General features: G+C 31.8%; 5 protein-coding genes and 1 non-coding gene across 6 annotated transcripts; 4 read left to right on the top strand and 2 right to left on the bottom strand.

Annotated features, from left to right (window-relative positions):
- The first annotated feature begins 2281 nt into the window (after positions 1-2281).
- On the top strand, positions 2282-4617 carry LOC130948402 (ADP-ribosylation factor-like protein 8b). The gene is made up of 6 exons (XM_057877121.1): positions 2282-2513; positions 2793-2874; positions 2975-3007; positions 3116-3237; positions 4014-4175; positions 4383-4617. The coding sequence occupies exons 1-6, from the start codon at positions 2470-2472 to the stop codon at positions 4498-4500; spliced, it is 561 nt and encodes a 186-aa protein (XP_057733104.1). The 5' UTR covers positions 2282-2469; the 3' UTR covers positions 4501-4617.
- A 143-nt stretch (positions 4618-4760) lies between these two features.
- TRNAP-UGG (transfer RNA proline (anticodon UGG)) lies at positions 4761-4832 on the bottom strand. The gene has a single exon. It is a non-coding gene; the product is annotated as a tRNA-Pro (tRNA).
- A 425-nt stretch (positions 4833-5257) lies between these two features.
- Positions 5258-6670, top strand: LOC130948403 (LIM domain-containing protein WLIM1-like). The gene is made up of 5 exons (XM_057877122.1): positions 5258-5489; positions 5806-5902; positions 5983-6026; positions 6112-6198; positions 6283-6670. The coding sequence occupies exons 1-5, from the start codon at positions 5352-5354 to the stop codon at positions 6469-6471; spliced, it is 555 nt and encodes a 184-aa protein (XP_057733105.1). The 5' UTR covers positions 5258-5351; the 3' UTR covers positions 6472-6670.
- A 1194-nt stretch (positions 6671-7864) lies between these two features.
- LOC130948404 (cysteine-rich and transmembrane domain-containing protein WIH2-like) lies at positions 7865-9200 on the bottom strand. The gene is made up of 2 exons (XM_057877123.1): positions 8842-9200; positions 7865-8130 (listed from the first exon to the last, which is right to left on the bottom strand). Exons 1-2 carry the CDS (start codon positions 9072-9074, stop codon positions 8085-8087), a joined length of 279 nt encoding a protein of 92 aa, XP_057733106.1. The 5' UTR covers positions 9075-9200; the 3' UTR covers positions 7865-8084.
- Positions 9201-13508: 4308 nt separating this feature from the next.
- On the top strand, positions 13509-16536 carry LOC130950815 (nucleobase-ascorbate transporter 4). Its single transcript, XM_057879403.1, has 14 exons — positions 13509-13656; positions 13749-13846; positions 13928-14104; positions 14174-14274; positions 14350-14425; positions 14514-14573; positions 14685-14863; positions 15018-15114; positions 15232-15318; positions 15409-15467; positions 15542-15633; positions 15716-15793; positions 15879-16039; positions 16132-16536. The coding sequence occupies exons 1-14, from the start codon at positions 13551-13553 to the stop codon at positions 16348-16350; spliced, it is 1590 nt and encodes a 529-aa protein (XP_057735386.1). The 5' UTR covers positions 13509-13550; the 3' UTR covers positions 16351-16536.
- A 409-nt stretch (positions 16537-16945) lies between these two features.
- Positions 16946-19038, top strand: LOC130951414 (cyclin-D4-1-like). The gene is made up of 4 exons (XM_057880059.1): positions 16946-17649; positions 17723-18125; positions 18201-18304; positions 18541-19038. The coding sequence occupies exons 1-4, from the start codon at positions 17392-17394 to the stop codon at positions 18763-18765; spliced, it is 990 nt and encodes a 329-aa protein (XP_057736042.1). The 5' UTR covers positions 16946-17391; the 3' UTR covers positions 18766-19038.
- Positions 19039-27848: the final 8810 nt, after the last annotated feature.

Genomic DNA, 27848 nt, shown 5'->3' with positions numbered 1-27848 from the left:
GGGAAGACTACTCCAGGAACCAGTCATGATACGATTTCTGAAGAGACGATGGCAGCTGCAAATTCAACTACAGCATCACGACTTCTAAAATTTGTGCTAACACCCGACTACCGGCCTCCAGAACTTAGGCCTCCTAAGCAGGGGTGACACTTATAATAGAAATTTAGATATGTGATATTGAGATATGTGATACTGTTATTTTGGTATTTTGAGACTTTAGTTTGAAGGATACAATTATGTTAGCAAATGTTTTGCTGTTATTTTGATATTTTGGTATTTACAAATATCTAAAGTTTGATTAGGGTCATGTTGCCTCTGCAATTATATTATCACTGTGAACATATGAGTTACATCTTTCTTGGCAATATGAATATAATAGTACTTTTTGCTATGCTTTACAAGGTTTACTTCAATCTATGTTACATGCACAAATATTTGCTGCTCTAATTTGAATTAAGTTCAGGTAACAAAGTTTAAGTTTAAACACTTATCATAATAATTCATCTTCATATAACTTATATCCAAAATGTTTACATTTCCAATCTCATCTTGCCATACAGTTCTTAGCTATCCTAAAGTTATTCATTAGGTTGTATACATAGTTGTCCTAAATAAACAGGCAACCATAACCCCAATAAAAAATGCAAAAATACTACAACATAACCCCAAGCATCTACTTTCACCCATTTTTTCCTACTCTTTTTTAATTGATTTTCTAACCCAATTAACCTCATTTCTAATTTTTTCACTTTGTCATCCACCGCATCACTAAGGCCTTCAAATCGCTGCTGGTTCTTCTGTAATCCTCTTTTGATGTTGTCTTCGAAAAATACTCATTAAAGGAAGAGACATAATCATCTAGCCATACAAAAAATGAACAACATCCTTCTGAAGTCTATATATAGACAGATACAAAAAGGTTAAAACCATAAACAGACCTGAAACTAAATATAGAATTTTTGTACATTCAACACAAAATTTTACATGAACATACCTTGAATTTAGGGCACCGTAAGAATAATCTATTCGGATTACTTTTGGTCCCAGACATGAACAGAATAGCATCAGACCCGCAACAGCATTTTAGGGAGACCCATCTCTTCTTCCTTCTACCTACAATACTCTCATTAGAGTTCATGCTATAACTCCAACTATCACCAGTTCGCAGGTTGGAGGATGCACAACGTTCTCCACTTCCAACCATGGTCCCCTAGGGTTTCTTGTTTAGACTATGAATACTTTGTGCAGAGGTTGAGGAATGAAATGATGAAAGAAACGTTTGCTCCTTCTTAACCTAGCAACGACGTCGTTTTTTAATGTGACAGGGGGACAAATCGACCCATGTCCATTCCCACTTATCCACCTTGGCACTTAACTTTGGTCTAACTGCCAGATCAGCACCGGTAAGTGACACATCAGCTTTTTCCGTCAACTATGGACGGGAGATATACAGGAGGGGGCGCGATGAGTGATTTTTTGTATAGACAGGACCAGGGTGGGTTAATTTTTTGGTGAGGGATTGGGTTGTCCTAATTAGAAATGGATAGGGATCGGATTGGGAGTTTACTTTTTGAATTTATATAATGGATAATGTTCTATTTATTTATGTTCTACATAATTCAAAACTATTTTTCTTCAACTTCTACTGCTTCTTCACCAAGAAGGAGAAGAGAAAAAGACAAAAAAATACAGCAGCAACAACAACAAAAAATAACGATAAAGAAAAAATACGTGAAGAAGAAAGAATCCGAAAAAAAAAATGAAGATGAAGAGAAGGAATGCACAATAAAAAAAAAAATCTCCGTGCGTATACCAGTATAAGAAGAAAAAGAAACACGAAAAAAGAAGAGAGAAAGAAGAATAGAAAAAGAAAAAACGTGAAAAAAAAACATCGTGTGACCTAAAATTTCAAAATTACTTAGATGAGTAGAATATCTCATTAATTGGCGAAACACCATAAAAGGTTTTTAATTCAATATTGAAAATAAAAGAAAAAACATCGCCGGGTTAGTTTCAGCTTTGGGAACCGACCAATCTCTAGAATGATAAAAGACAAACTTATTTTATTTTGACGGTGAATAAAAACAATTTGTGTCGGCCTTAAAATAATATATTCAGTTATTTATTAATAATAAAGAATTAAAGATGTGCCTATTTGGCTATTTCATTGCACTATCACTATGCCACTATGCTATAATTGATTTGACGCATTTCCTTTTCATATCTTTATTTTATATTCAATCACAAAAAATAAAAACATACAAAAAATAATAGCTCCTTAATATTTATAAGTGTGGCAGAGCCTTTGTTATACTCTCTGTATTTATTTTTAATTTTTAAATATATGAATTTGGAATGAGATAAGGAGGGAAGAGAAAAAGTGTGTGAAGTGTGAAGCGAGGATCGTGTTGTTTTAGAAGTACACAACAATCGGAACTGAAAGTACAGAACAGAACACGGTGCAGAGTTATGGGGCTTTGGTTCTGGGATGCTTTTGTCAACTGGTTACGCAGGTCAGCTCAACACAACACTCTTTCATTACTTTTTCTCTTTCCCAATTCATATGCTGCTACAATTGAATGTGTTGTGTTGTGTTGAGAAACTTAATTGATCATGGATCATTGATGAATCATGCTGTACACTCTCAACTGGGGTTAAAAAAGTCCATACCTTTGATCAATTTTCATCGCACTGAATTATGTTCCTATCATAACTTGCTACCCTTTTCTTAATTCATTATAGTGGTTTACTGGTTTTCCATAATAATCTTTGTTATTATTCCCTTGTGCTAGTTTCTTTTTCAAGCAAGAGATGGAGCTATCTCTGATTGGCCTTCAGAATGCTGGCAAAACTTCCCTTGTAAATGTTATTGCGGTATGTTATATGTAACTAAACCTTCAACATGTCTATTTTATGATTTCTTTTACCTGCCATGCTGATGCTGATGCTGAGTTTCTGTTTAATTCTGCTCTAGACTGGTGGATTTAGCGAAGACATGATCCCGACGGTAACATTATCATTTTTCTTTATGATGTCATGCTGCAATGCATTTGTTTTGCTCTATTTATACAAGCTTCTTGTTTATTGATGAAGTTTGTGGCCTATATGCATGCAGGTAGGATTTAACATGAAAAAGGTCACCAAAGGGAATGTGACAATCAAATTATGGGACCTTGGAGGCCAACCAAGGTTTCGCAGTATGTGGGAGAGATACTGCCGCGCCGTTTCAGCTATTGTGTATGCCCTCAAAACACAATTGGTGAAAACTTAGGTGAAGTCGGCTTCACGTAAAGTTGATACCTGAGAATCGTTGGATGAAAATTTAGTCAAATCAGTCAAATTATCTGACGGTTCAGGTATCAACTTCACGTGAATTCGACTTCACCTGAGTTTCCACCAACACTTTTATGTTAGAATTTTCTGTGGTGGGCTTCTATTGATTGCCAGCTTTTGCCTTTATAGAAACTAGTTGAATGTCAAGGCTCTTCTTTGATCTTCTTTGGTTGAATAATAGCTTCTGATGTAGTTTTAAGTTCTAAGGACAAAGGAATTGAAACTTCAAATTTGAAAGAAATCAAATTAGTGTCATGAAAAATGTGTATTGCATAAAGAGTATAAAACTACTTGGTTTAATTTGCAATCTGTTTTGAATTTCCTATGTTAAAATTTCTGTGATCATTCAATTTTAACTTTCTAATTAACTCTGCAGATTTATTTTGGACATTGATTCTCTATATCTTCTGCTGAGGCATTGTGTAATATTATTTCCAATCTAACCTATTAGGTGAAAACTATTAGGATAATATGTCTACAATTGAAAGAAGGAGCATCAACTTTGAACTTTAGTGGCACTATAATGAACAAAGTATAATGAAGACTTTGTAATCCCAATGGAAGACATAACAAATTTTCATCTACATGATCTCTCTTTTTAGAAATCCTTGTAGATTATCTATGTACACTAGTATGCTAAGCATGATTATCATCAACTCTGTCTCTGTTGCAACCTGCAGTTATGTTGTTGATGCAGCTGATCATGACAACATACCTACCTCTAGAAATGAGCTTCATGACTTGTTGAGCAAGCATTCTTTAAATGGTATTCCCCTGTTGGTTCTTGGTAACAAGATCGACAAACCAGGGGCTTTGTCTGAGCAAGAGCTGATGGAGCAAATGTAAGTCTCTTGTTGAGATGTATAACATGGTGCTGAATCAATCAGAAAGTTCGCTTAAACATTTCCATTACAGGAAAATTGTAAATCAGATAATTCATAGTTTACTAATTTATTAACATCTTATGTTTTTTTACCTTAATTCATAGTTAATAATTGAGGTTGTACTTTTATTACTTCTAGTCAATAAAATTTGTTTGATGTGTGCAGGGAACTAAAATCCATCAATGAAAGAGAAGTTTCTTGCTACATGATCTCATGTAAAAACTCCACAAACATTGACACAGTTATTGATTGGCTTATAAAACATTCAAAATCAAAGAATTGAAGCTCAAGTTCTGGCATATGAATCCATGTGTGCTGTTAATACAGACTGCAATCAAGCTGGTTGAAGTATGATACTAATACTATTGTTTTTTCCTGTTTTGACTGGCTTACACCAAATCAGATTCCATGTCTTTTTATATGTACATTATTAAGATTTTCATCTATGCATTATAATTTGAGATTATTACTCATGCTACAAGTGTGATGGATTTAAATAAATAATTGTTTTACACTTGTTTTTCAATGTAAAAATAATAAAGTGGGGCATTCCGAGAATCGAACTCGGGACCTCTCGCACCCAAAGCGAGAATCATACCACTAGACCAAATGCCCTGATGGTTGTAGATTTGTTTAATAATTAAATTCAATGTGATTAATTATAATTAGTTAATTACGTATCTTACACTTTTAGCACGTCATTTTATGATATTTAAAAGGCATTATGAATTATAAGAAATTAATCAATACACAAATATACATGTCAAAATTCGAATTCTATTTAAAGATGCTATAGAAAAAATATTACTCATAGAAATCGAGACGAAGTGCATGATTATTTGATAGCCGACCAACACATCATCTATATTAGTGCATGAATATTATTGTCTGATCTGTTTTGAGGTTAATTGATCCGCAATTCACTGATGTCCACAATCTTTTCTTTCTTTGTTTTGTGTGTGTTTTCCATCTCCTCCTCTAATTTGTGTTGTCTTACAAGAGGAAGAAAGAAGGAGAGAGAGGGGCAGAGGGAAAATAAGAGAAGCATCTCATTGCAAAAGGAAATTGAATCCTTTCTGTTATAGACTCCCATCCCTCTCCCTACCTCCCTCTCTTCAATCTTCTTTCTTAATCATGGCCACCTTCGGAGGAACCCAGCAAAAGTGCATGGCATGTGACAAGACGGTCTACCTTGTTGATAAGCTTACCGCCGATGGCCGTATCTTTCATAAGGCCTGCTTCCGTTGCCACCATTGCCGTAGCACCCTTAAGGTCTATAACATACTTTACATACATACATACATAGATATAAACTTTTATCATTTTTATGATCATTATGCATATATGCATTAGAACTTTATCATGTCTTTGAATTCATGTAGACGACTTCGGTTTAGAATCAGTTTCTATGATACATACAAGTTATTATCATCAAAATATATAATTTGTATAGGAGAAAATGTTTTTCCAATTTCTTAAATGCACTGGTTGAATTTAAGGTTTCTAAAAATGACAAATTTTGTTGTTAATAATAAACTATTAAAAAAAGGTGGGTTTATTTGGTGTGACGATTTAACAATGTTTTCAGCTGAGCAACTACTGCTCTTTTGAGGGGGTGCTGTACTGCAGACCACACTATGATCAACTCTTCAAGAGAACTGGTAGCTTAGACAAAAGCTTCGAAGGTAAACATAATTAACATGTGGAAATTAAATTAATTAATTAATTATTATTTCTTTTAATTTGCCTTCCCTTATTATAACAGGAATTCCCAAAGTCCAGAAAGAAAGACAGCCCTCTGAAATTGAGGTGATTATTAAATAATACATTTGAATCCACCCATTTTCTTGCATCATTTGTCATGCCAAATTAACTTTCCATTTTCATCTTATAGAGAAGTCCTAAACATATCTCAAACGTGTTCGTGGGCACCACAGACAAATGTGTTTGTTGCAAAAAGACAGTGTATCCCACTGAGAGGGTAAATACTAAATACTCTTTATAAACTATTAATTAAGTATTGATTTGATACTAATAATATTCTTTTGTGGCTATTGTGTTAAAGGTTACAATTAATGGGACTCCTTACCATAGGGGCTGCTTCAAATGTACATATGGAGGTTGCACTATAAGCTCATCAAACTTTGTTACACATGAGGGGAAGCTCTATTGCAAACACCATCACATTCAACTCTTCAAAGAGAAAGGGAATTACAGCCAGCTCGAGAATGACGTCAACACCATTGCTATTTAATTTTGCAGGAATATAATCTTGCCACTGTTTTGTATGATGGATATGCATGCTGCTCTAATTTAATTTATTTCTTACAATTATTAATTTTGTATCGCTTGAAAAAAAATACATGTAGTGCTTTGTGTGGATTTGCTATACAAGCATCTTAATTGCTGTGACTGTGATGCTTTCAGCATTTTTCCCCTCAAAATGAGTACTAGAGTATGCAAATGTCATTACTCCTTGTGATAATTATTATTTTTATTTTATTTTATTTTTGTTTACACTTTGAATCCGGAGGCTAAAACACAAACAAAATAGTGAAAATGTAAGCAATGTTACAAGAAAATTTTAGATATATAAGGCAGGTTAAAAAACAGTCTCAGACCCAAACAAAATACTACATAGAAATAAATCAATAACGTATTCCCAAAAGTCAAAAATCAAAATACAATGTACTATTAGCAAAGACAAGGGATGTCAGTTACGAAAAGGATAAAAGGGTTAATCATTAATGTTAAATATATATAGTTACATCGATTTAGCTTAATCTGAAAAACGATTTTTAAAAAATCACCAAATTTTATAAATCTAATTAATGAAATAACTCGAAAAATAAAATTAAGAGATTCTGATTCAACCATAAAAATTAGTTAAATTATATAAGTAGAAAAGTTCCCAAAAGCTTAAAATCATGATCAAGATTAAATATCAAGGCATATAAAGAAGTTTTAATTTTTTTGGTCATGAGGCATATGAAGAAGTTTGTATACTGAGAAAGCTAAACAATCGCACAAAGACGGTAACTGGAAAATGACAAGTTGGCAACTATAATAAAGATTTTATCATTATTCTTTTGTAAAGATATTTTATTTTGATTATTAAATGATAAATTATAAGATTTGAATTTTATATATTATAAAAGTGTTATTTTTATTTAAAGTGTGGTCAAATAAATAAGTATATTTTATTTTGATTATTAGATGATAAATTATAAAATTTAAATTTTATATATTATAAAAGTGTTACATTTATTTAAAATGTGATCAAACAAATAAGTTACACTTTTTAAATAAAATTACCAAAAAAAAATATTTTTTACATTTTTATTGGAATATTTGCCATTTGACAAAACCCAATTAGGCAATTATACTCGTCCTTGCGTCGCAAAAATGAAAAGTGAAAAATCAAAATTTCCAACCCGCAGTACCAAACAAAAGGGTATTCGTGTAAATTGCACATTATTTACGCTTGGATCTTTGGTGTCTTCTCCATCAAGAAAATGAAATCATTACTGCGTAACTTAAGATAAAATTACCTCTCCGAATATTCAATTCGGTGAGAAAGAAATAAGAAATAAATAAGTTTATCCCCTTCAGGTTCGAGAGGGTATCGTATCAACTCCAAACTAATATATAATAATAGAGTAAATAAAAAATTCTGTTAATGAGGCAGTTTGATATTTGGCATGCTGCAATAGTTTATCATACGGCTCAAATTAAAATGGTTCATAACAACAAAACAATCAAGCAGAAAAAGAAGATAAAAATCTAGGAACATATATAGTCACAGAATTAAATATGAAGACTCAAGATACAATTTGTGAATTCCATTTTGTGCAAATGAATGTCATCTCAGAAGCAGGCCTCCAGCAGGCAGCAGCAGCATAGAGCAGCCAAACTGCAACAACGATTCAACACGTTCCAATAAATAATTCACATTAAAATCGCTTGCTTACAACACACAATAATAATAATAATAATAATAATAATAATGAAATTTCATAGAGTCAACAAGTTTTTGCTTAACAAAAATAATAAATAAATTTCTCTAAATGACATATTAATTGATTGTTGACTCCTTCTTTGTTAAGGAACCTAACGAGTCTCTTCTCTCGTGTTCATTCACGGAACATGCATAAAGGAGAATACGCAAGTTTATACGCCAATGTTTTTTTTTTAATTATTATTATTATTATTTTAAATATAAATATAGATAGGATTTTTGTTTCTTAAAATAAAAGGACGAAAAAGACCCTATACCAAGAGTGGGTGAGGTGGTTTAAGTTATTGTGTAACCCCCCGAAAGGGGGCCACACACCCGAAAAAAACGACATCCACATTGGTTAACGTGACGGAGACCAAAAGGAAGCGTCAATGATACCAAACATCTCAATCTAACTTCTAAGTTCTAACGCGTCAAAGTCGTCTGCGCCGTAAGCTAACGGTGCGCCGTCCACGCCGCCAGCGAGTCAACTCAGACTCGACTAAAACTCGCAGATCGTACCCGATCTGAGTCACCGCATCCGATTCAACCAATCAAATTTCATTATCATCATCATCTATACAGAGAGAGAGAGAGAGAGAGAGAGAGAGAGAGAGAGAGACGAACCAGCCTTCCATGCAGCCAGGGCCACTTGAATTCTGTTGAGGAGGCGGAGGTTGAGCGTACTGAGGAGCATATTGCGGAGGAGGATATCCCTGCGCCGGGTAGGCCGGCGGCGGAGGGTAACCTTGCGGCGGATATCCCGGAGGCGGATAAGCGTCCTTTCCGTATGACTCCGGCGGATAACCTTGCGGCGGAGGAACGCCGACGGGTGGTTGCTGCTGGTTGTAGTAACTCATTATCGATGCGGAGAATTTGAGTGATTTGTTATGCTTGGTGTGATTTTGTGGAAAAAGATATAAGGATTATGATATTTATTGATGGCTTTTTCTTTCTCTTCCTTGGTATTATAGGTTGTAACTGAGGACAGCCTGGTGCTTTGGTTTTTTCTTTATTTTTTTTTTATTTCATTTCATTTTTTTAACCTATCACAATTATTCTCATTTTTGTTCCCACATGATTTATATTTATAATAGTATATAAACTCTAAAGGTACTATAATACAAGAAGATAGAGGGAAAAATTTAGTCACCAAAAAAAAAAAAAGAGGGAAAAATTTACAAATTAAAAATATAAATTAAATAAATTCACATTTATAATTAGAATTTAATTTTGTTATACACAATCAATCCATATGTTATCACGTGGCAAAAATATATAACAGAATTTTAAATTTATTAGCTAAATAACTATCTAAACACATGAATTTAATTGAATTATCGTATAAAATATTTTGTAGTAATGTATATCAAAATTAAACTCAAATTAAACAAATTTAAATTTATAATTAAATTTTATAAATAATATAATTAAATTATGGATAAACCATTAAAAATACATTTCAATATTTTTGTAATTGACAAAAATATACTCAAATTTTGTTATCGATAAAAATGTCCTCAAATCATTTAAAAACGCAATAAAAATGTTTAACATTAAATATGTATTCCCAAAAATATTTTAGAAATTAAATTTTGATGCGATTTTTTGCAAACACGATTAGAAAAATGATATATTTTTATTTTTAGAATTTGGTGTTTTTTTTTGCTAAGTATATATATTTTTTATGATTTTTTTGTCAATAACCAATAATACTTTTAATAAATCATAAAAAATATATAGTTAGCGAATAATTACCAAAGTTTAAGAGAATTAAAATATGTCATTTTTTAATTATGCTTAAAAAATTATATCAAAATTCAATCTCTAAAATATTTTTTGAAAAATACATATTTAATGTTGGATATTTTTGTCTAAGGACATTTTTTCATTAGAAAAATTTAGGTATATTTTTGTCAGTAACAAAATTATTTGAGTGTATTTTTGATAATTAATCCTTAAATTATATTATAATTATCATAAAATTTAATGACTATATAGTCCAAAATAACTTAACAAATATATGCAATTAAAAAATTAAGTAAATATATCCATATATATAATATATTTTTTTAAATTAGTTCAAACTTTTTTTTCTAAAATATTTTTTATTATATATAATTTATAAAATAAAATATTTTATTAATTACCATCTTGATTAATTTTAAATTTATTTTTATTATCATATTTATGTATATACAAAAGTGAATAAATAGACATAACACTAATGTATATAATTCTTTTTGTTATTTTAAAACTTGAACCAAAGACTATATATTTATTAAAAGAATTAATTATTTATTATCTTGCTACTATACACATTTAATAGATAAAAAAAAACGATGGATCAACCGATAAGTCTATATAGATCAGAGCTCATTCAAACAAAGAAAATTAGTCACAAAAAAAATCAAAGAAAAGAAGTTAGAACTAGGTTGGGTGGAATGATCAACTTTGGAAGAAGCTGCCTGCTTTTGATGCATGGACAATTATTTTGTAATTAAAAAAAATTCGTATCTATTTCCATATTTTACAATTAAATAAAATGTTGACTTATTCTTGTCCATTTTGTTTATCTTTATTTTATAATTGAGGCGTATATATATATGATGTCAATCTTTGGTTTTTCTAGAATGAAGAAATAAAAGTAAAAGTAATGGTTTCACATTTGCTGTTTCAATTAGATATTTTCTTTTATGTCTTTTCAATTAAACTACTATAACACATATACCAATTTTATTAATTTAGATGAGAAAAAAATTAAAATTATTTCTTCCATTAATTCTATTACCATAAAGGCATAAACATGTTACTAGTACTTATATAGTTATATTAAGTATTAACACATATTTATGGTACAGCATAACATAACTAAAAAAGAATATTTTATTCTTTCTAAATTTATTCAATATCAATTTTTCTTATTGTTTGAAATATGTGAAATTACAATGAAGATGGAAGTTGGTCAAAAGCTCTGGATGTTTATTCTCTCTTCCAGGAAGCAACGTATATGTAATTGTACTCTTATGACGCATAAAGTCAAAGAAAGAGACCAGAAGATTGGAGTTGGGATAAAGATATGGCTCTACATTTGAGAATTGAGATTATGGAGACAGCAACATTAGCAGGCTACTGCATCTCTATGTGTATCTGCACTGCATCAATGATGAGCATTCTGAAATCACTAGTACTATATTCTGTTTCTGTGGCTAATAATAAGAATAAAGGTAGCCTAGCTAGTCTGAATTATACTACTCTTTTAGCTGATCCTTTTTTCTTTCATATTAGCAAATAATTTACACTTTTTGCAAAAATGTTATTTATTTATAGTTGTTTAATAATTCTATTACCGTGCACTCTGTATCGACTGCGTCTAATTATGGTAAGAGGTATGAAATGGTAACTTTTAACTATAATTTAATTAAAAAGTTTTTCATTAGAAACTCTTTAATATTTATGGTTAAAGTCAAATGAGAATAAATAAGAGTATAAAAGATATTTGTAAAAAATATTCCAACACTTAATTTGTGATTAGAGACATATTGTCACATATAAAATTTCATTTGTTGCATTACTATTTTTTGTTAATTTTACGGGTGTTTATTTTGTCATGTTTTTAAATAATTTAAAAATATTTTTGTTAATAAAAAATTTAGAAATATTTTTATTAAAAAAATAATTCGAATATATTTTTTATAGTTTACATATAAATCTATGATTATAGTGTTAGTCGAAAAATATTTTTGACTAAGGTAAGTTGGTTCGAAAAAATGCACTTGTAAGCATTGGTTGGAGGTACTCAACAGGGATTCAATTTCAAAACACATCGGACAGGTCTAGTCAGATAAATATTCGAAATAAGTAATCGAATAAGTTATTCGAATAGCAGATCGAGCAGTTACATAAGTAGAGAAGTTGAAGGCTTTTACTACGTGAGAAATTTATGAATAAACGTTTATCAGCCAAAGGGAGAGAATGATTATCAAGAAGTGCGTACACAAGGCTGCATCTTATAATTAATTATCAGTTACAAAAGTAGACTATAAATACTAGAAAATTTTAGGAAATAAAGGTTGGAACTTCGTTTCAAAAATCACTTACGCACTCTCACATCCTAGCGAGAATTTGCTTCGAGTTAATTATCTGTAGGGTTCCTTCCATTTGTCTTTATTTTTCATTTAAAATTCTAGTAAATTTTATCTTTCAAGCAAATTTATTTTTCAAGTTAATTTATCTTTCAAGCATTCCTTAATTTTCATGTCTAATTTACATTACAGTACTTTTAAGTTTCATGTCAAAACACTTTGATCCAGTCGAAGGCATCTTACTGTTTTATTTAAAGTTTAACGCAACTTTTCCGATTTTAGCATTATTTCTTTTCGAAAACTTTAATTTTTCAGTTCTTTTATTATTTTACAAATTTTAATTTATCTTTTATCTCGATACCGTCTAATTGAAGATATTTTGATGCATTTTGCAAAAGAGGAATAAATTTTGCTCCCAAACCATTAGAATCCAACCACCATCAATTTGTTTGACAAAACATATAGAAAAAATGAAAAACAGCATAAAAATATAAAATATGAAATGTAATTTATAAAACTTGATGCATATTCTCTTTTGTTGAGAGACACAAATATTTTATATAAACATTATGTTGATAAATGACCCCGATGTTATAATTGTTCGATTATTAAGTCAGCAATAATATAATAATATTAATTAATTTCGTCGATTACAAATTCAGAATGCATGCAAACAAAAGCAAATTATGACTCTTATAGTATAACAAATCAAAAGTTAAATTAAATTAAATTGGTTAGATATATATTTAAAGACTCAATTTAATTTAATTTAATAGCAAAAGAAAAGTAAGTGGGTTTGATTAAGTAAAAAGGTTTTATTACCTAAAGACATATTATAAGAATAACAATAAGAATAATTTAACAAAATATGAATTTTTGTATTTGCAGTAAATGAATAGCGTAACATAATGAAAATTTTCTTTTTCTTTTACCTTGTGGCATTTGAGGAAATGAGAAACGTGTGTAAAGAAGAAACTAAAAACAGTGATAGTAGCATGCAAAGCAAGTGATAAACGATGATATCAATATCAATTATTATTCCATGTTTGGTATCCCAACATTTGACCTCTAATACCCAAAAACAGAGTAAGTAATTAAGCAAGCTACCACAACAAAATTAAACCAAATTAGTTCACCACCTCTTAACTATTATTATTACTCTTAATCGAGTAGTCACAACGTCACTGCCTAACACAATTAATATAAGACACATACACACTTACATACTAAGGAGGAAGCTGATCGAAAATAATGGCAGCAGGAGGTGGTGGAAAGGCTAATGATGACTTTCAACCTCATCCTGTGAAGGATCAACTTCCCGGTGTTGATTACTGCATTACCAGCTCCCCCTCATGGCGTATCATCCTATATCTCTTTCTCCTTCTTTCTACTTTCTACTGTTAATGCTTCATTACCCATTCTTATTTTGTGCTTTTTTTTTTTCAACAGCTGAAGGGATACTACTTGGGTTTCAGAACTACCTCGTTATGCTTGGCACCATCGTCTTTCTTTCTACCTTACTTGTCCCTTTGATGGGTGGTGGCAATGTCAGAACACAACATAAAACCTCACCTCTCATTCCTTCTCTCTGATCCTACGTTAATTTCTTCAATTTGCTCTTCTTGCAGGTGGAGAAGGCTGAAATGATACAGACTCTGCTGTTTGTTGCTGCCATTAACACTCTCTTGCAGACATGGTTTGGAACAAGGCTTCCAGTGGTTGTGGGGGCTTCCTATGCCTTCATCATTCCCGCTATTTCTGTTGCTTTCTCCTCAAGGATGAGTGTTTTCATAGACCCTCACCAGGTTATTCTTGCTTGCTTACTACCTCTCTACTGTTTCAGTTTTTGAGTTCATTCTTGATTCAATTTTCAGAGATTTAAACAATCCGTGAGAGCCATACAAGGTGCACTCATTGTTGCCTCCGTATTCCAAATCATAATCGGCTTCTTGGGATTCTGGAGAATATTTGCAAGGTATAACAAAAACAAAGTACATCTTGCTTCTCTTCAGAAATCGGTTTATATTCATTGTTGTTGCTGATATTCCAGGTTCCTTAGTCCCCTCAGTGCGGTTCCCCTTGTCACTCTTACTGGCCTTGGATTCTTTGCGCTTGGCTTCCCAAAAGTATCTACATTCTTCTTTTTTCTTGCACATTGCTGCTGAGTTTCTTCTTCTAACAAGTGAAATAATTGGTTTTCTTTGGATTATGAAGTTGGCAAACTGTGTTGAAATTGGGCTCCCTGCATTGCTTATTCTGGTGATATTGTCCCAGGTATGTTACTTTCTTAAGAGGTGTCTGTATAACTCAGCTTAACATATCAGAACAGTTATACATTTTAAATGGAACTATTCTACTATTTATGTTAGAGCTATGCCTTTGCAGTACATTCCCCAGATAATGAAATCAAGAGTAGTTGATAGATACTCAGTAATATACTCTATTGGAATTGCATGGGCATTTTCTGAGATTTTGACTGCAGCTGGTGCATATAAAGGAAGATCACCAATTACTCAATTGAGTTGCCGTACTGATCGATCCGGGTTAATTAGTGCTGCTCCTTGGTTAGTCCTAATTAAACAGTTTGCTTGTTTTAAAGAGAATCATGTAGTGATTTCATAGCTGTGTGTGATGCTTTGTGGCATAAACAGATGATACTTAAGATTGCAAAGCATCATCTAAAGAATTCTCTTTTTTAGATTTTGCTCATTTATGCAGGTTAAGAGTCCCATATCCATTTCAATGGGGAGCCCCTTCTTTCAATGTTGGTGATGCTTTTGCAATGGTTGCTGCTTCTCTAGTTGCAATTATAGAGGTTTGATTTAACATTTTCTTTTTCTTTCCACGCAAACTATGGTGATAGTTGTGATCAGTAATCCTTTTCCTACATTGATTTAAATTTAAGTTTAATTGTTTTCTTTCTATGGAGCAGTCAACTGGGACATTCATTGCAGCCTCAAGATTTGGAAGTGCAACTCCTGTTCCACCATCTGTCCTTAGCCGTGGTATTGGTTGGCTGGTACAGTCTGATTCTTTAAGAATCCAATCTTTGTATGAGCATGTAGCTCCACAAAATTAAACTTACATGATCCAGTTTCAATGATTTCAGGGCATTAGTAATCTTGTGGATGCCTTTTTCGGCACGGCAACTGGATCCACTGCATCAGTGTAAAAACTGTTACCTTAAAAATCATTTGTGTATAGGCTAAGGATCTATATTAATGTTACTCTTTGGTATTAAGTGAAAATGTAGGACTATTGGGTTTAACACGAGTTGGAAGCCGAAGGGTCGTTCAAATATCAGCAGGATTCATGTTTTTCTTCTCTATATTAGGTGTTACATGCATTACTCTTGTGTCAAAGTGACAACCAATTTGTTGTTTTAGTCTCTTAGCTCATAGAGTCATGGTGTGTAGGAAAATTCGGAGCTGTTCTTGCTTCGATCCCATTGCCAATTGTAGCAGCTGTGTACTGCATTCTCTTTGCCTATGTAGGTATGTGTTTTTTTCACTTTCATCTGTGACTTCAGTTGCAATACTTGCTGATCTTGCTGTACTAATTTGTTTCTGCACTGAGCAGCATCAGCAGGCCTTTGTTTTCTTCAATTCTGTAATCTAAACAGCTTCAGAACAATGTTCATCATTGGCTTTTCTCTCTTCATGGGCCTTTCCGTTCCTCAATACTTCAATGAATATCTGTTAATATCTGGTCATGGCCCTGTTCATACTCGCTCCATTGCTGTATGTATTCATCTACATCACCTTAAACACTGCCTATGTTTGAAAATTATATAACTGTAACTGAATTTTCAATGTTTGACATACTACTGCAGTTCAACAGTATAGTGCAAGTGATTTTCTCATCCCCAGCAACTGTGGCAATTATAGTAGCTTACTTGTTGGATTTTACCATGAGTCGCGGCCACAGCGCAACGAGGCGTGACAGTGGGAGACACTGGTGGGGAAGGTTCAGGAACTTCGATCAGGATATTAGAACCGAAGAGTTCTATTCCCTGCCTATGAACCTTAATAGATTTTTCCCTTCATTCTGAATACTGAACACACCAGCATTTTAAATTTCAAGTATGTATAAAACAAAATGGCAGATTATAGCGTATTATTGGCTAGCATTAAGGTTAGCTTTTATTACTAAGTAATCATGTTTCTATTATGGAGATGAATCTAACTACTTATAGTTTGATGGTGTGCTACATTTCTGTTTCATGTGATCTGAGTAAAAGTGCTGATAAGGAATTCATTCAAATATATATCATTATATAATATTTTTAAAAAATAAGAGAGAAATTTGTTCAGGACTTGGACTTAGAAATAAGATGGCCCTCGGAAACAGGCTTATTTGGGTATTGCTTAGAACTAAACGGACCCCATGTCATGCGGGAATCACGCTACTATGCTGTCAACACAAGGTGAAAACAAACAAAAGAAATTGGTGTTTCCAGCCCAAAAGAGAGAAAAAAAAAAAAAAAAGAGGACATGGTAATCGTAGATATGAACCTAATAATTGAGTGGATTTCACTACAAGAAATTGTTGCATAATAAAAACATTAAAGAAAAATGTGATGACTTACATCAAATTACCTAATAAAAATTTGATATTATTTAACTTAATTATGATGAAGCTACGAAAATAAGTTGGTATAACTAGTGAAGAAAGAAAATAAGTGCAATGGTGGAGAAATAGCGAGGCTATGGTGCGAGAAAGAAGAGAGTAGGAAGAGAGAAATGCGTGATATTAAGGCATTAATACACCAATCACCTCTTTACTCATTACCACTGCCTTCCACACACTCTCTCTCTTCTGTCCTATGACTTGTCTCTGTGCTTTGATAACTCCTCCATTCACCATTTTCCAAAACGGAAAACACATTAGGATTGGAGACTGTTTCACACTCAAAATTCACAAAACAAGGAAAATAAATTAAACCCAGCAAACAGACAAAAAAGAGAGAGAGGGAAGAGCACTTAATATGTCAAAAACAAATTCATAAAGACCAACCCCCCAAATGCAATGACCCATCACCGCACTCCCATTACTACTACTAAACCCTCACCCGCCACCCACCACCGCCGCAATGTCTTCTTCGTCTCCAGACCACTCCACTACCTCCGCTAGCATGCTGTGCGTCGAAGACGCCAGCGAAGCAATCTCCGACCACCCTTCTCCGCCCTCACTGGCAACACTCTGGCAGCCCTACGACGATGATTCCGACATCAGCGAACTCATCGCCGCAGAGGCGGGGCACATGGCGTCGGCGGATTACCTCCGGCGGTGCGGCGATGGTTCGGTGGACGTGAGCGCACGGTTGGACGCCATCAACTGGATGTTAAAGGTAAGCCTTGGTAAGATGCAAGAAGCAACGTGGTTTGGTTGTTATGTGACATGGTTTTGGCAATGCAATGCAGGTGCAGGCATTCTATGAGTTCCATCCAGTAACGGCCTTCCTTTCCATCAACTACATGGATCGTTTCCTCTCCCTCGTCTCTCTTCCGGTACGATCCAGGTGGGCATTTCAGCTACTATCCGTGGCGTGTTTGTCTGTGGCGGCCAAAATGGAGGAGCCACAAGTGCCTCTCTTGCTTGACCTCCAGCTTTTCCAGCCAACCTTGCTGTTTCACCCCAAAACCCTTCGCAGAATGGAGCTTTGCCTCTTGTCTAATCTCAACTGGACACTCCGTTCCGTTACCCCCTTCCATTACCTTCATTATTACCTCACCAACCTCCCTTCTTCTTCTTCCTCTTCTTCTTCTTTCAACCGGTTACAGTTACTCTCCGCTGCCTCCGACCTCATCCTCGCCTCCACCCGTGGTAACGTAATCTACCTTTATCACTTTCTCTCTTTCCTGTTTACTGTTGTCTTGATTTTTGTCACCATGTGATTAGTGATTAAGTTCTTGGAGTTTCCGCCATCCGCCGTGGCAGCTGCCGCCGTCCTCTGCTCAGCTGGCCACCACCACCCTCATGTATTCCACCACAGAGTAAACCATGTATGATGATATATAATATTTTGACTTTAGTATGCAGTAGTTGGTTCATTAATCATTACTTTTTAGTACTGCGACTTTGTTAGTAGAAGATTTTTCTTAACTTGTGGTAGTAAATTTGTTTGTTTTGCTTTTTCAAATAGTTGGATGATTTCAAAAGTATGGAAAGCTGCACGTCACAGTCACACTATTTTCCTTTTTTATTATTCCAATGAATCTTTGTTGGTTTTTTCGGATAGGAAATGGTGAGACGCTGTCACCAACTAATGGAGGACTACGTGCTGGACACGTGTCCCGCATCCACCACCAAAGCCACGCGAGGCCACCCGCCACCTCAAAGCCCCGTCGCCGTCCTCGACGTCTCCACCTGTGCCAGCTGCGACACCCCTTCTTCAGCCCAACCCCAACATGACCCGCCAAACAAGCGGCTGCGATCCTCTGCCCCGGATGTACGGCAGCCGTAATAAGACGACGGGAAACATCCTCCCATCATATCATATTTATTATTATAATATATGTGTAACCTTTTTTAGTATCTTTTGTCAGAGAGAAGAGAGGTTACTTTTTTTCCCTATAAAACACTCTATTTATATCTCCATTATAAGACCAAGGGTCATGATTTGGTAGATTCTTGGTCCGGCTAAAGGTGACTCTATTTTTTATTATTATTACTGTGATTTTTGAATTTTGGTGTATTATCAATGCATAAAGTAAAAATCAACCTGTTAAGTATATACTTGTATGGATGTTGATGTTGTTGTTAGGAATGATTGTGGATCTATTGAGTTTTGTTTAGTTTAGTTGTTGAACACTGCAAGATGTTTCCATCATTCCCTTCCTCTTTTGAAAGCACAGTTTGTCTGTGAATAATGCATTGCATTGCCTGAAACGCCCTTTTTTCTAGTCCATAGCGTTTGTGTTAATGTGAGGGCAGAATAGTAATTCGGGGGGATGGAAATGGTTGTGCGATTGGGCCGCAGGAAACGGTATTGAGCCACAGGGGTTGAGCCACGTATCCAACAATCGGGCCTATAACGGGATATTGAAAACAACACAGCGTATCCCGTTGAAAACGCAAGGTGTGGTGGTGTTGGCTTTGGCGAGAATGCTAGATCTCGTGATGAGCGAGAAAAAAAGAGGGAGGGTGGCGTGGACATGAGGAGTAGATGCCACGTAATGAGGGGCTTGAACGTTGAAGGAGTGTTAATAAGGTGGTTTTGACCAACAATCAAGAAACGGTGTTGGAGGACAGGAGGGTGGCACTCTTTGATATTAATGACATCGCATAATCGGCTCATATTTATGCGAGAAAATACTTTGTATGATCCTCAAATTACATTCAAATTTTAATTTAATTTTTAAATTTTAATTACATTAGTTTGCACAGTAATTTTTATTATAGAGTTAATTAAAAAATTTAAGATCTAAATTAAGTCAATTAAAATTTTAAAGATTAAATTAAAATTTAAGTATAATTTTAGACACCAAATTAAATATTTTCTCTGTTTATACATAAGTTTTTAATAATTTATGCAATTATTAATAAATTTGTTAGTCTTCTTAGGCATAGCGATGAAATCTTGATTTTCTAGTAATTTGTCTTTAGGAATTGTTCTTGTATATCTCAAATATATTTCATCCAGTCACCCAAAAAAAGTATATTGAAAGTATCTGCAGATATAATATTTTGAAGTAGGGGTGGCAATACGTACTCTGTTTATGGATATTCAATCCGATCCTACCTGTTCGAGTAGGGTTGTCAATCCGATCTATAGCGGGTAGGGTATATTATGGGTAGGGTTCTTGTGTGGGTTGGGTAAGGTGCAGGTTGAGTTTCAACCATTTCCGATCAACCCGCACTCTATATATGTTTATATATACTTATATAAAAATATGTTTTAAGTGAATGTTGAATCAAAGACCTCTCATTAAATGCAAAAGATCCTTAGTCACTAAAAAAATTATTAATTGATAATTTAATATATTTTTTTTACATAAAAATCAGTTCTATTTTAAATTATCTTCAAATTATATAATAATGTTGTATATTTTTTATAACCCACAGGTAAGGTTGGGTACTCACGAATTAAAAACGGATAAGATTAGAGTTGGGATATTCTCAATCCGCAAATAGAGTTACCCATTCCCACCCCTATTTCGAAGTCATAATATATTCGAAATATATAATTCAAAACAATAGTGAGAAAAAAAAATAATAATAATCACTTTTTTTTCTTATTACTCATGTTTTTACTCGAGGAACTCTTTAATTGGTATTCTTTCCCTCCCAGTCATGACACAATCAAAAAGAGAACATGCCAATAAGATTTTGTAATAGTAAAAATTTAAAAACAGTAAATTTTACATGAGATTGATAATCGAAAACAGTGAAATAATTTGTTTAAATTTTTATGTAACGATGCTTAATTAGTTATTAATTTTGTGTAAAATTAAATACACCTAAATTTCTATCTTTTATAATAGATAGATACAACAGAAGGAGTTAATATGTTTGTTGTTATGCCCCTATGCATGCAAGTTTTGTGCACATAGGGGATTGCCCTTGCAATTGCATGCATGCTTTGGTGCATGAATTATTGGTATTGTAGTCTCAGGGGGGGAGACTGGGAAAGAAGAGGGGGTTAACTAGTGGCAGTGGGCCTACAACCACGTGGCTCATTTAGTCAATTTTCGGGTCCCATTACAGCCTGGAACTCCAACACTTCTCATCGCTAAATTTCCGGCACTGCACCATTTCTCTGTACAATACATGAGAAACCACTTGCATCATCATCATCATATTATTATTATGCATTATTTTGTCATCTCTCTCCCAAATTTAATCATTCCAACGTTTATTACATTTTAATAGCAATTAATTCTACTCTCGTTATTACGTAGTGGTGTACAAGACAAATTCGTTTAATGAATGAAATGTCCATACCATGTGTGTAACTGGAAACTATAAAGGTCGGGGTGGAAATAGAAAAACAATTATTTTCAATTCAATTACTAATATTTAATCGCCAACAAATTAAAGAAAAAATCAATTAATAGAGCAGCATCTATTTATTTATAATGAGGATACATTATTTTTTCTCTGTTAATGATATCATAAAAATAATTTTAATGATTTAGTAAAAGATGAAAATTAATCAACTATCTTTTAGTGAAATTTTAAAAAAAAAATTAAAATTAAAATTTTTTATTTTATTCAATTAAAATATAAAATATTAATCAAATATAATAAACATACAATTAAAAATGTCATAATAATTATAAAAATTTCAGATATAAATATTTATTAAAACCCCTACTATTATACTATTTAGTTTATTTATGTATGCTGCATAAAACTCTTATTACTCTTTATTTTTTAATTTCGTATACCAATTATAAAAAATTTCTCTAAATAAAATTAAATTTGACATATTATCTTACTAGATACATTCAAATATATCATAATTATAAAGTTAATGTATAATTTTATATTATATTTTTAATATTTTTTATTCTCATTATTTTTTTCTAATCTAAGTAAATTCAATTTTAATACATCTATTTACTAGATACATTTAAATATATCATAATTATAAAATTAATTTATAAATTTATATTATATTTTTTTTCATTCCAGTTCTTTTTTATTTTTTTTAATTATTTGCAAACCAAATAACACCACATGAAAAGATAAAGTATGGCAATTAAAGTAAATTTAAACATAAAAAGAATAAATGAAGATATAATTTTATACGACTCTAATATAAAAAATCTATCTCTTTTTTAAAATAAATGAATTCAAATTCTTAAAATAATAAATTATATTTCAGTTTGTATTACATTTTAGTTGAATAATTATATGAATTTATATATATAATCTATAAAATATTTTTGATATATAACACTTTAAATTAAATATTAGTTTATATATTGTTTAATTAATTTTTAAATAATATAATATTTATTAAAATACCTTATATAATATAATTAATTTATCCCTTTGCACATCATATTAAAACGTAAACAAGTTTGCTGAGTTCATAAACAAACTTTACATGAATAAATAAGTTTAGTTGATGTGATAGGTAAATTTTGTACAAACTTTATGAAAACACAATAAAAAAAGTCTTCCATAGTTTCACCACCCAACTGGTCCAAAACCTCAAAACCTCCCCCTAAACCTCACAGTCTCTCCAAATTCACTCTCAACCACTTACCTTCCACAAATTTGCTTTCCTTCAAATGTGATCCGTCATCACTTACAGCAGATAATATATTTATAGTACTTTATGCATAAACCGTGGTAGTCAACAAGATTTTATACTCACAATGTTTTTTCATAAACCATGGTGACCACCAACGGTTTCTAGCACCAATTTTTCAACCGTAATCCGTGGTAGCCTCCCACAATTTACGTTCATTGTCTCATTCATGTAAACTGTGCCAACTTACATTAGTTTACATATAAATTAAAACCGTGGTTATCCACTACAATTTATATATAAATCAAATCAGGACATAGACGTAAGGAAGTTTCAATTGGTGTATTTGAGTAAAGTTTTTTTTTCTTTTATTTTAATCAAGTCAATTACCCTAATTTTTATTTAAGAGTGTGTCATTAACAAATAAATTGTTATATATATCATGCAATTTAAACTTTTAACACTACAAATGAGTTGACCACATAATTAACCACCTAAATTAGTTAAAAAGCAATGTTAGACGTGGCAGCAATTTCTAATATTGGAAAGGTAGTGTGAATGGCAAATAAGAGTTAAGACTCTAATGAGTAATGACCATGATTAGTACAGTTGATTAATCATATTAACCCTGTTATGTAAAATAAGGACTAGCTCCAGAGAGCGTTTGAATAAATTAAAGGAGCATTGACAGAGTGGAAAAAACATGAACATATCAAGAAGATTATCAGAGCATTTGTGCTTCAAATCCTAAATTTAACAGTATTATTATGTGTGTGTAGTAGTAATAAGTAATAAGTAATAAGATAAATTAAAGACATATTATTTTAGTTTTAGACATATATTCCAAGTTGGGTAACCTACTACTAGAAGTGAAGGGGCAGAGTTGAGAGACAGACTTGCGGAGAGCATGGGAAACAGTACAATTTTGATGAATTGCATTTGACTAAGCATCTATCATAGCAGTTGAGACAGCTGGAGTTATTTATGTAATTGTTCTTGAACCACCACATAATTGGAACACAATTTCTACTCTCTAAGAAATCAGAGTGTGCGTTTTTCTTTCATTTAATGCTTCTTCCGTTCAACCATCAATCAATATGAGGGGGGAAAAAACACAGCTTCTGCTGTACTAGTAGTGTTAATAGACGGAGGCATGCAATAATAACTAAATGTATTATTGTGATGGTTGCAAATCAAATTCTAATGAATAATAACTAAATGTATTATTGTAAAACTCATCTTTAAAATTTTCATAGAAATACTAAACTGATCTGATTGTGTGTTGAAGATAGTATATCCGTGCCTCTGCAAAGTTTTGTTAGTATGTCCATTAATTAGATTGTGACTATATTATCTTTAACAAATTTTAGTTGATTTATCATTAAAAACAAAAGTTTGTATTTATCATAATTATTCATAAAGGCTTTGATATATTAAACCCCGAGTCTAGAATACATAAGATACAATTTAAGATTATAACTGGACACTTGTTTAAAAGGACTAATAAATTAACTATTAAACTAAGGGTCTTTTTGGAAAGTTTTAAAAGTAATTTTTGAGCTTTTGACTTATAAAAAGTAGTAGTATTAATGTCTGGTGCAATTTTCAAAATCAAATTGCAACTTTCTAAAAAATTATTTAAAAACTTATAGAGAAGTTAAAAAAAAAAGACTTCTCTCATAATACTACTACTTTTTATCATATTTCTATAAAATAATCATTTTTAGAATTAAAAATTTAAATATAAAATAATTTATTTATAAACTATTTTTAATATAGGCATTTATTGTTTAAGTTAATTTTTTCAAAAGAAGGTTAATTAAGTTTTTTATTCAAACTGAGCTTAACTTAATTTGGTTAATGCTATTGTGTTTGGTATTCTATCGGGGCCTAGGCCCAAAAAAAGACTAGTGTCCGATCGATTTGGGTCACAACCCTATGGCCCATGGGGCTCATATTGTTCTTGAGGCCTAGTTGGAGTCATAGTGTCGGCCACCAATTGGGTCATAGATTGTAGTCTCATTTTGGAAGCATTTGACAAATCAACCTAGTCAAAATATTGGGTTATTAACTCAGGTTTGGTAGATCATCTAGCCAGTTAATACGGATTTGACCAATTTAATTATGATTTCATAACTATGCATGGATCAAGGTAAGTAAAAGATTTTCAAACTTGATACTCAATATTCAATTCAATGGAATCATATTGTAGAAATTATATGCTACCAATAACTCAACTTTATTTTGCAGGCAGAAAACTCATTACCACCACGTTCACTGGTACCTAAAAATTAATTAAATGTTGGCTTGTAGCAATTGAATTTCGCTGTTCATTGAATTGTGCTATTCCCAGAGAATAATAAATTGATCATTACTGAATACCGAGTGAGTTGTTGTTGTCTATGAACCCGAGTCACACTCTATCTTTTTCATTTTTCTAGGCCTAAATTCTCTTGTGTTTGGCCTACATGTTTGAAATCACAAAACTTGACACATGATACACTTTGATCCAATTTTATCAAATCCCATTACATAAGATATATATTAGACTTAAATTATTGGTTAATAATACATGAATTTCAACAAAACAATATCAAAATGATAATGTAGAAATTTATTAATTTATTATTTTTCCTTAGAAGTAGTACCCGTGCAAACGTCAACATAAGTTGTGCATGGATAAATAGATAATGTTAGTGTACGTCTTTTTCAAGAGTATGGGTTTGGAGTTTTAACTTTGGCTGATGATATGGGCGGTGAGGGTTAGATTTGGATTTTAGCCACGGTGCTATTTAAGATTTTGGTCCTACACTACTCACTCATACTTTCCACTTGCACTCAGCACACTGTACGGACAAATGTACACTTCCTTCTTTTTGGGTTGCTGATTATTACAATTCCCACCTTAGATTAAGGATACGATGATTTTCATAGTTGACTCTCACTTTTTGAATTAATTTATCAAAATTAAGTTAGACCAACTGAATTCTAATATAAAAGCACTGTTTATCTACATTGTTCTTTTTTGTTGTTGCTAGCTGTTGTTTATTTATTTATTTATTTATTGAGTGGGATGAAAGGGATAAGCGATAGTTCAATTATGGATTAGAATCTTGGTAAAATTTTAATAGTTAATGTCCTTTCTATTCGTTTTTTAAAGTAGATTTAGATTTATTAGTTTGGTTAATTATTTTTAAGTAAGTTATAAAAATTAGTTTTTAAAAGATAGTTTTTAAAAGTTGTAATATTTATATTTTGTAAATTAAATTAAAAATGACTTTTAATAAGTATAAGTAATAATAAGTGTATTTGGTAAAATAACTTTTAAAATTTAAAAATATTATAATATATCTTAATGTAAGAATTAAATTTGAATATTAATTAATGCATGAGATTATATTAGTCTTTTTAATTTTGATAAATACAAGCTATCTTTAAAAATTTTTACCTTAGTTCTTAGGTACTTTTAGAAGTATCTTAATATTTTAAAAACTGTAAATATAAATACATAATTTTTTTATTTATCAAATATAAAATGAGGAGTTTGTATTTTTAAAAAGTATTTTTTTTAAAAAATTTATCAAATAAAATCTTAATACTTTAGAAAAAAAAATGCACTTTTACTCTCTCTGAAATATATTCACTATCTATAATTTAGCATTTAATTTGAGTCTGAATTAGTAGAGGCGAAACTCCAGATGTTAAGCAGGCAACCAAAAAAAAATGTATTATCATATTAATAAAAATAAATAATTTTTAAAATTATTATTAAAAATTATCTAAATTCATAAATTTAATTAGATGAGTGTATAAAATTTTTTATACTCTTAATATATCAAAATTAAAATCTATAATTTAACTCTAATTTTTATTTTAAAAAATTGTGCAAATTAATCCTTGATATTTTAAAATGATAAAATTAATTAATTCCTAAATAACCAAATTACCACCGCACAACTTCAAAATAATTTACCTTTTGTTTTGTTTGTAATAATCACCAGCTAATTGAAGTTGACCCATTTGAAGGAGTACTAGGTCAAAAATAGTCATGGGCCCAAAGCTGCCAATAATTTCCGTATCAAGCAATTGCAAAGTTATGGCATATGATAGCTGGATTTGAACTGTGGTGCATTTATAGTATTTATACACATGGTCTCATCAGGGAAAATAGTGAAAGAAATTCATTCTTTACTCTTCTCTTAACATTATTGTTACTCTCTTTTCAGCTCTATTTACATTAATTAAGCATTTTCCCTCCTTGCATTAGCCTTGTAGGGTTTGCTAGTGTTTGCGTAAAATTAAAAAAAAAAAAGATGTTAACTAGGAAGCTTCGTTAATTCTGCTTCCGAAATGGGGAGAAATTAAAATAAAAATCCACTTCCATTTATTATTATTAAATTGTTTCTAACCAAACATTGACCATTTGGTTAACCTATCACATTTTAATATTAATGATGGGTGGCTCAATCTTGTTAATGGTATGTAGGGCGGTTTAATTATATCCTTAATTAGTTGATTTGCTGTAAATAAATGTAAAACAATAACTTAAAATTTAATCATATGATGTATTTAAGCACCGGATAACCCAAACTATGGCTACTTCTTCACATAATCTAATACCTAATCTCTCTTTTTTTTTTTTATAATGCATTTATTATTATATTGTGTATTTTCTTGGGCTAATTAGTACGTCCAAGTACTGTATTGTTATTTTGACCATGATGGCCACGTGCATAGCAACATATAGTGGTATATTATATACCGTATTGTATGGTTTTCTTGAGTTTTATTAATTATTTGTTTACTTTGAAAGATTTAAGATTCATAGGTTTAAAGTGTTAAATAGGGCCTCGTGTGTATATAGTTAAATTAAAAGATGATAGTAGTTATCCTTATAAATGAGGTGATGATGATGTGTGTATTAGTGTCACATAGATATAAATAAACGAAGGATAAGGATTTAGAGAGAAGTGCATGTGCACGTGCACACATGTGTTTGAAAATGTGCAAGTGGAAGCTCTTATATATGAATAGTGCACACGTGTCCACATGCCAAAATGTGAAACCTGGTAGAGTAAATCCTTCAAAAGCAGAGACTTGAAGGATTATGAATCTCATTCTGCGATTGCATGTGGATTTGGATGTGGATGTCGATCCATAAAATCCCAAACATATGCCCCAATTTACCTTTTTCACTCCAATGCATATATAGATGAACCATCTCTTTTACCTTTCTCCAAAGACCAAAAAATTTCATACATTATTTAGGTATTAATTATTAAAGTAGGCTACTTCAATAAAGATATTAAAAATATTTTTTTTATAAAAATGTTTACGTATATTAT

This window comes from Arachis stenosperma, chromosome 9, assembly GCF_014773155.1.
Source record: "Arachis stenosperma cultivar V10309 chromosome 9, arast.V10309.gnm1.PFL2, whole genome shotgun sequence".
In the NCBI taxonomy this organism is placed as follows: domain Eukaryota; kingdom Viridiplantae; phylum Streptophyta; class Magnoliopsida; order Fabales; family Fabaceae; genus Arachis; species Arachis stenosperma.
Note: the sequence above shows the minus strand (reverse complement) of the source record. Positions and strands in the feature narration are given on the sequence as shown.

What these genes read in the sequence shown, in the direction of transcription:
- LOC130948404 (XM_057877123.1), bottom strand. Translation starts at nt 9,074, where the DNA reads ATGAGTTACTACAACCAGCAGCAACCACCCGTCGGCGTTCCTCCGCCG. An exon ending in CCTGGCTGCATGGAAGGCTG is followed by an intron (nt 8,131 to 8,841) that starts GTTCGTCTCTCT and finishes TCGTTGTTGCAG; the next exon opens with TTTGGCTGCTCTATGCTGCT.
- LOC130948402 (XM_057877121.1), top strand. Translation starts at nt 2,470, where the DNA reads ATGGGGCTTTGGTTCTGGGATGCTTTTGTCAACTGGTTACGCAG. An exon ending in CCCTTGTAAATGTTATTGCG is followed by an intron (nt 2,875 to 2,974) that starts GTATGTTATATG and finishes ATTCTGCTCTAG; the next exon opens with ACTGGTGGATTTAGCGAAGA. An exon ending in GCGAAGACATGATCCCGACG is followed by an intron (nt 3,008 to 3,115) that starts GTAACATTATCA and finishes ATATGCATGCAG; the next exon opens with GTAGGATTTAACATGAAAAA.
- LOC130951414 (XM_057880059.1), top strand. Translation starts at nt 17,392, where the DNA reads ATGTCTTCTTCGTCTCCAGACCACTCCACTACCTCCGCTAGCATGCTG. An exon ending in CATCCTCGCCTCCACCCGTG is followed by an intron (nt 18,126 to 18,200) that starts GTAACGTAATCT and finishes CCATGTGATTAG; the next exon opens with TGATTAAGTTCTTGGAGTTT. An exon ending in TCCACCACAGAGTAAACCAT is followed by an intron (nt 18,305 to 18,540) that starts GTATGATGATAT and finishes TTTTTCGGATAG; the next exon opens with GAAATGGTGAGACGCTGTCA.
- LOC130948403 (XM_057877122.1), top strand. Translation starts at nt 5,352, where the DNA reads ATGGCCACCTTCGGAGGAACCCAGCAAAAGTGCATGGCATGTGACAAG. An exon ending in ATTGCCGTAGCACCCTTAAG is followed by an intron (nt 5,490 to 5,805) that starts GTCTATAACATA and finishes CAATGTTTTCAG; the next exon opens with CTGAGCAACTACTGCTCTTT. An exon ending in CAGTGTATCCCACTGAGAGG is followed by an intron (nt 6,199 to 6,282) that starts GTAAATACTAAA and finishes ATTGTGTTAAAG; the next exon opens with GTTACAATTAATGGGACTCC.
- LOC130950815 (XM_057879403.1), top strand. Translation starts at nt 13,551, where the DNA reads ATGGCAGCAGGAGGTGGTGGAAAGGCTAATGATGACTTTCAACCTCAT. An exon ending in TTCTGGTGATATTGTCCCAG is followed by an intron (nt 14,574 to 14,684) that starts GTATGTTACTTT and finishes ATGCCTTTGCAG; the next exon opens with TACATTCCCCAGATAATGAA. An exon ending in TTCATACTCGCTCCATTGCT is followed by an intron (nt 16,040 to 16,131) that starts GTATGTATTCAT and finishes ATACTACTGCAG; the next exon opens with TTCAACAGTATAGTGCAAGT.